Below are 7,500 nucleotides of genomic sequence, written 5' to 3'. Positions count from 1 at the left end.
CTCTCTCTCTCTCTCAGTCTAATTTGTTGATTCATATTGCAAATGCATCTCATCTCCTATTTCCACAGGTGCGTTTGTATTTACAAATTTCGCCACAACAGCAGACGTCCAAACAGATGGTTTACTTGTTGGAAAACTCTGATCTACTGTATATTCATCTGGCTGTTTGGAATAGCACTGCAAATGCCCACTTATCTAGAGGTGAGTGTAGAAATTATGAAGGATCGTAGATAAATGAATAATTTGGGGGGGGGGGGGGGGTGGGGGGTGGTGGGGAGGAAAAAGAAGGAGGGGAATGGGTACGAGAGGGTGTGAGAGGGTGGGGTGGCGAAGTGAAGGAGATTGTAGAAAAAAATATGAATGAACGAAGGATTATGATCGGCAAATTATTGAAGAAAGGCGAATTAATGGATAATTCTGGACAGACAGATAAGGACACAAAAATCCTCAGCATCTTTCCGAATAACAACCAGATGAGGTTATCAAAAACTTGCGCCCTTATCCTTTGATCAAGACTTTGATAAACCCCATTAACCAATCTTTTTCCTCTCCTTGAAACAGGTGTATGGGTCCTTTGGCTACAACAGCATTACGCTCAAGTGTGACTTCATAGGTGGCGGTGGTACCAATCCTCGTACTATGTTCTTTACGATGGAGACTGCTGTCCCTTGTATTCTCATCTCTATTGGTTATATTGTCATACTGTGCCAAGTCTATACCAATAATTCTCGCATCCTCTCGGTTATGGGGTAAGTTTGTTTTTCGTGATGTATGATTTTTTTATTATCTGTTTATTATCTATTATTATTGTCTATTTATTTTATTATCTACTATTTATTATTATTATCTATTTATTTTATGATCTATTATCGATTATTTTATTATCTATTTATTATCGATTATTTTATTATCTATTTATTATCTATTATTTTATTGTCTGTTATTATCTGTATGTTATTTATTATCTAAATGTTATTATCTAATTATGGATTATCGTTGGTGATATTGGTCCTCCTGGTTGAAGTTTATAGTGATCAAAATGAGATTTATTTTCACCTGCTCTTCTATGAAATATGTGTAGCAAACTTCACGTTTTCTATTTAAAGAATACAAGTTTTTTTTTTTTTAAATCCGCCTCCCAATAACATCCCTTTCTTCGTAGTCTATCTTTTAAAAAATATGTCCTCTAATACATTTATCTTTTAAAAATATGTCCTCTAATACATTTATCTTTTAAAAATATGTCCTCTAATACATTTGTCTTTTTAAAATATATCCTCTAATACATTTGTCTTTTAAGACAATATTTAGTCCTGCAGAGTATAACACTGGTTCTGTCTCGTCCACAGGTCACACTCATTCCAGCAGGTTCAGCTACGTCGCAGCCGGACGACGAAGGTGATCGTCCGCCTGCTGTTCGTCTTCCTCATCTGCGTCATTCCCATCTCATTGTACAACATCATCCTCATCAGAGACGATTCCACTCTACAGGAAACAATCCCTGAACTCGGCATAGTGTTGTATTCCATCTACTTCCTGCAGTATGGTATTAACAACTTCATATACGTCGTCTGCTCTGAGAAGTACCGCAACGCATACTACCAGTTGCTCTGTTTCATCCTGTGTCGCGAAGTAACGGCCGTGAGACCGACGAGGACCCTCCCTGTGCGTCGCAGTGACCAAGTCTTCACCATCGCGAAGCCCCACGGCCTCCAGGTGCCCGAGAAGAGGTTCACCCGCACGCCCTCGGAGTGCGAAGAGGAAATCCGAGCGGCAAACGAGGCGGAATATCGTCAATGGCAGAGGAATTCGCCCTCCAGCTCGCTCTCGTCCCAAGCCAGTCTCGGTCTGGAGATCCAGGCATCGCGCACCGTCTCCTCACTCCAGTCGCAAAGGGATAGTGTCAGGTTCGAGGACGATACTATAGACGTGAGACAGTGTTTTGAGAGTCTAAGTGTTAGTTCGTCAAGTGCCACTCTCGTCTTGCCCGCCGCGAGGAAAAGCTCCCTCAAGCAAAAGCTCAAGAGAACTTTCTCCAGATGAAAGTTATTTCCTTTTGCCAAGTGGAGATTCAAATACTTTTTCAACGGTTGAATTGTCCCTCTACAGCTAGTTATGTTTTTATGTATATGTAAATTTGTATATAGATATTTGTTACCTATTTATAAGTTATTTTTATTGCATATAGCCACGATAATTTATAATAACATTTATAAAAAATATTTTCATTTTATATACTGTCTGATAGACAGCAATGATGGTGCTGCAGAGGTGCATTAACGAATGAATAAATAAATGTATACATTTAGATATGTATATATAGATAAGTGTGTGTGTGTGTGTGTGTGTGTGTGTGTGTGTGTGTGTGTGTGTGCGTGTGTGTGTGTGTCAGAGAGAAAATGTATGCCTCCTAATATTTCATGAAAATTTTCGTACACGAGGTCGAATAACAGTTATGTAATATGTCTATATATTGAAATAAAAAAGGAAAAAACGTTTTGTATTATTGGTTCACATTTTTCTATATCGAAATGGAGTTACTTAGCTTTCATATAAGTATGATCATAGTAATCAAATATAAAACACTGTATATATCACTCACATTATCATACCACATCGTCAATAGTTGTTGATTTGTGTAATTAAGTCCTTATATATATATACATATATATATATATATATATATATATATATATATATATATATATATAATCATATATATATCACATATATACATATATGTATATTATATATATATACATATATATAAAATATATCTATATATATATATATATTTATATGTACTTTTCTTTCTTTCTTTTTATATACATATATACACATTCATATCTTTAATGACAAGGTACTTTTTCCTACTCCGATAAAAACAGATAGCCAATCTAGCAAAGCTGTGGCAACTCCGCTATGAATGGCAGTCCTCAGGGTTCATTCAACATGAGAGAAACCACAGAGAAAAACGACAATTCCTGAAACGAGACACAGGAAATGGGCGGAGAGGAAGCCCAAGAATCCTTCTGCAGAATGACAGGAGCTGGGGCCTGCAACAAGGGCATAGAGAGTGGTGTGGGAGGCACTGAATACCTCGAGCATTTTGGAGGAATGAAAACGAGGCACTGGGGAAGTAGCACAGGCAGAATGGGCAACGAAAGTAGGGCAAAGGGGCACAGGAGTGGATTAAGGAGTTTACCCAAAAGAAATCGGACGAAAGATGAAATGAAAGTTCAGAAACAGAAACACACAATCACATATTTAGATTTATATGTGCGTGTGTGTGTTTCTTTGTGTACGTATGGATATATGCACACATAATCTCAGGACGACATTAATCAGTGTGGGAAGAGTGAGAGCGTTATCATGCTAAATGGAACATTCCCTTGAGTCGGGATTTTCGAGTCAATCTTTCAAACAAATAACATGTTTTTTCAAAGTCGGCTTATTAAATCCAAGTTTAATTCTGCCTGTCTCAATCTGTTACTTTTTACATGTGTATTTTATCTTCATTACCTTTGAAAATGCTTATCTGTTTCTGTTTTATTCTTAATCAAATAATCTCTAATTGATACTTTGGTATAAGTATATTGAGGTGAAATATTAAAGTAAAAAACACCTGGCGTTTCCTAGCTCGTGTTATTGTTAATATCCACATTTGTATTTGGCGACTGATGCTAACTGGTGATTTACCATGTATCAAGTTCTTCAAGTGTAATTATCTTCATATCAGAATTATTCCAGCATCTCCTTTAATTTTCCTTTTGGTAATATCTCTAACTCAACCCATCTCCCTCCACAAGCCCTCTCCCCTCTTAGTATACCATAAGCTTAACACGCTCTATGAATAAGGATAAGCCTGATATGTGGAGATACATGCACTATGGCGAGCCCGCCTGTGCCAGCGAGTGCCGCTTCGTGAGAGAGTGCCAATGAATTGACTCGATCGGAGCTTGGTCTTTATCCATCGTGGCGGCCTACCACATCTGTGACCGCCAGGCGACTGTGGAAACTCAAGAGCTTAGACGTATATATCAACAACAATGGCGACAAGGATAGGAAGACGATCACACTTCATCATTTGGCTAGTTATCAGATAAGTAAATGTGGTGTCAAACATCAATATAAGGTCTTCATTAGGGGAGAAAGAGTTTTCTTTAGATGAACTTGTAGCCCTAATGACGACGACGATGATGATGACAGTGAAAAATTATGATAATGATAAAGTTTGTAGATTATTAAAGATAAGAATGCAATTTAGAATAACAGCCTGTGGTAAAACTAGTAACAGTTCACATCGTTTCATTGAAAAAAGTACTTCAAGAACTCAATCACAGTAGTATCAATGAAACTGCTGCTTTTATATATATATATATATATATATATATATATATATATATATATATATATGTATATATATGTGTGTGTGTGTGTGTGTGTGTCTGTGTGTGTGTCTATGTATATATGTATATATATATATATATATATATATATATATATATATATACATATATATACATATATATACATATATACATACATACAGGTGTGTCTATGTGTGTGTTGTATTTCGTTGTGTGTGTGTGTGTGTGCGCGCGCGCGCACATAAATGTATATATGTATTTCCTTCATTCTTTCTTCCTTTCTTATTTCTTCTAATTCTATTGTTTTCTTCCTTTTTTCTCTCCTCCTTCTCCAGCCACACCAAACCCTCCTCTGATGCAACATCGTTCCCTTGCGACATAACCACACCGGACGAGGACACCACGAGTGCTCCGTCAACAAAGCTCATCATTGGACAAACACACGAGCAGCTCCCATAGTTTCGCTTCATTGGAAATCCCACTTGCCTCTTAATTAACGAACCACAGTTTGCTTTTTGACACTGCTATCGATGTGCGAAGCTTCGAACGAGCAGCGAAACGAATAAATGAATAACTCTGAATATATGAAGAGACAATAATAACAACGAGCGGTTTGATTTGCCGAGATGAATCTGCTTCGAATCAGTAAGAAAGAAAGTCTCGTAGTTTTCGTTCGCTCGGTGATTCGGTACACGTTGCAAGCCCGGGGAGAATTATTGCATGGAGGATCTACAACTCAAGTGGGAGGTAATAAGGGAAAAGGTGTCAAGTATCAAGGGAGAAACAGGGGGGGAGGGGGGGGGAGTGAGGAAATCATATCTTAAGAGGAAAGAGGTCGGGTAGGGGGTTGGCGCGAGCGGGGGTGGGGTGGGGGTGGGGGGGTAACGTAAGGCATTGGTTGCCATCATTTTGAACATTGTTTGTCAATGTATTTATATTTCTTGTCTAATTGATTTTAGTGGCGATATGATTTTCTTGGCATGGATAATGCAACGTGCGAAATGCATTACGAAAAGACGTAATTCGCATAGTAATGTAATCCTTTTCGTAATAAACGCCACACATCAGATTTATTACACATATACCAACATGGCGCGTATTCTCCCTTCTTTACCTCATAAGCCTAACCTAATCCTCAGCCTAAGCCGTTTTGGTGTTGTAGTGAGGGTGTCTTTCATGTGTTGTAATACCTAGCCTATATTCAAAGGCTGATCCAAGTGCAACTTTCTTCTTGCAGGCTGGAATGTCCAAGAACAGAAGATTAAAATATTTGCCATATCTCTGCGAACTTCTCTGAGCTTGAAGGCAATTAAATGCATTAATTAACATTTCTCTGCTCTCCATCATCGGGAGTCAAGAAGTCTAATTGGCGACTTGGTCTCTGAGGTGATAATTTGTATGTTTGTGTTATTGTATATGTATGTGTGTATGTGTATAAAGTATATAGGTTTTGCAATGAAGGCCTTCAACTAACTCCGTTTTTTGTTTTGATTGATTTTATTAACATGCAACACATAGCACATTCAACACGTTACATATATAATAACCTGCACGTTGGACAAAATATAGGAAACATGTAAATGAATAAATAACTCCATGCCTGCAAGCATTTCCTGAGAGTGCGACGGGGTGGGGGGGGGGGTGTAAGGGTTGTCATTTACACAGCCACCAAGCCGAGCAATTCTTATAGTTTAGGTAGCGTGTAAGAATTGAATGAAATACTAAATGGAGTTGTGAAACAATATATAGAAAATTACACATTTATTAGATTAAACACAAAATAGAAACAATAACAATAAAAAAACGAGCATCAGAAATAAAAAAGAAACAACAAAAGTCAGATACTTATGGTATGGTATGTGTGAACAGGTCACGAGCTCAGCAGTTCCTCTGACGTAAATTACTTAATGTCCTTTATGTTCAGTTTTGTCAGACTTAGTCATCATATTCTCGTTAAACAAAGATTGTAAGCTATTAATTAATAAACAAATAAACAAGATCTCTATTTTAGAAAATATATATAAATATGTAAATTAGCGCGGGAAGTTGGAAGTCCTGGCCGATGACCTGTCTTCCAAGACGAAGGGTTGTTTGCTGGTTGTTTGCAACTCCTTGAAGATGCGATGAAGGCTAAGGCGAAAATAGGATTGAAAGTCCCGTGGAAAAAGACGTATTGCTGCCTCACTACAGGGGTACAGCATCCCCGTTGGTTCGAAAGTATTAATACTTACGAGAAAGAAGTCGACTTAAGGGGAAGCGGCGGACGTGAAAATAATAGATACGAAGTGGAGGGGAAACTCTTGGCTTGTGACTTAGGCAAGTTTCCATTTTTTTTTTTTTTTTTTTTTTTTTTTTTTTTTTTTGTTCTTGCTTTTCTTTTCCTTCCCTCTTTCATTCTCTGCATCCTCTCGCTCTGTCTCGCTCCCCTTCCCCTCCCTCTCTCTCTTCTCTCTCTCTTTCCTTCTTCTCTTTTTTTTCTCTCTCTCATTCTTCTTTCCTTCTTTTCTCTCTCTCCTCTCATTCTCTCTCTATTTATCTCGTTCTTTTCTCTCTCTCTCTCTCTCTCCTTCTTCTTGCATCTATTTATGTATCTATCTCCCCTTCCCCTTCATCTTCTTACTCGTCGACGTCGGCTTGTAATTATCTTCAAAGAAAACTTTGCAGATAGTGTGTCTCCGGAAGACTGGTTCTTGTCTGCTTGGTGTATGGTGTCGTGCTTGAAGAGACCAGTGCCTGAACTCCATCTGGGGATATGCTTTCATTATATTAAACTCACTTCCTGCCTCAGCAAGGGCCAGTTCATCATAGCGTTCTCTTTCTCTTTTTTTTTCTCTTTCTCTCTTTTTTCTCTTTCTCTCTGTCTCTCTTCTCTCTTCTCTCTCTCTTCTCTCTCTCTCTCTCTCTCTCTCTCTCTCTCTCTCTCTCTCTCTCTCTCTCTCTCTCTCTCTCTCTCTCTCTCTCTCTCTCTCTCTCATTTGAATTTCATCAGTGACAAAACAAAATCCCTAGGAAAATGTGTGTCTAAGTCATATAAGTATAAAGACATCAATAGAATCATAAGTTAATAAGTAAGTGCATACGAAATATGACATGACAAAGCAACATTAATAAAATAAAAGGAAAATGAACT

General features: G+C 37.9%; 1 protein-coding gene across 2 annotated transcripts in view; it reads left to right on the top strand.

Moving 5' to 3' along the window:
- The window catches only part of LOC122252364 (G protein-coupled receptor moody), a 24,031-nt gene extending 21,546 nt beyond the window's left edge, over positions 1–2,485 (top strand). For both annotated transcript variants that reach the window (XM_086546857.1, XM_086546856.1), the window contains exons 5-7: positions 69–201; positions 562–749; positions 1,350–2,485. In XM_086546857.1, the coding sequence (XP_086402983.1) occupies positions 69–201; positions 562–749; positions 1,350–2,043 (1,015 nt within the window). In that variant the 3' untranslated portion in view covers positions 2,044–2,485. The remainder of the gene's footprint in view (positions 1–68; positions 202–561; positions 750–1,349) is intronic.
- The last annotated feature ends 5,015 nt before the right edge of the window (positions 2,486–7,500 follow it).

The sequence above is a fragment of the Penaeus japonicus genome, unplaced genomic scaffold (genome assembly GCF_977035675.1).
Source record: "Penaeus japonicus unplaced genomic scaffold, GWHDUDI00000001_assembly GWHDUDI00000018, whole genome shotgun sequence".
Lineage (NCBI taxonomy): Eukaryota > Metazoa > Arthropoda > Malacostraca > Decapoda > Penaeidae > Penaeus > Penaeus japonicus.
Note: the sequence above shows the minus strand (reverse complement) of the source record. Positions and strands in the feature narration are given on the sequence as shown.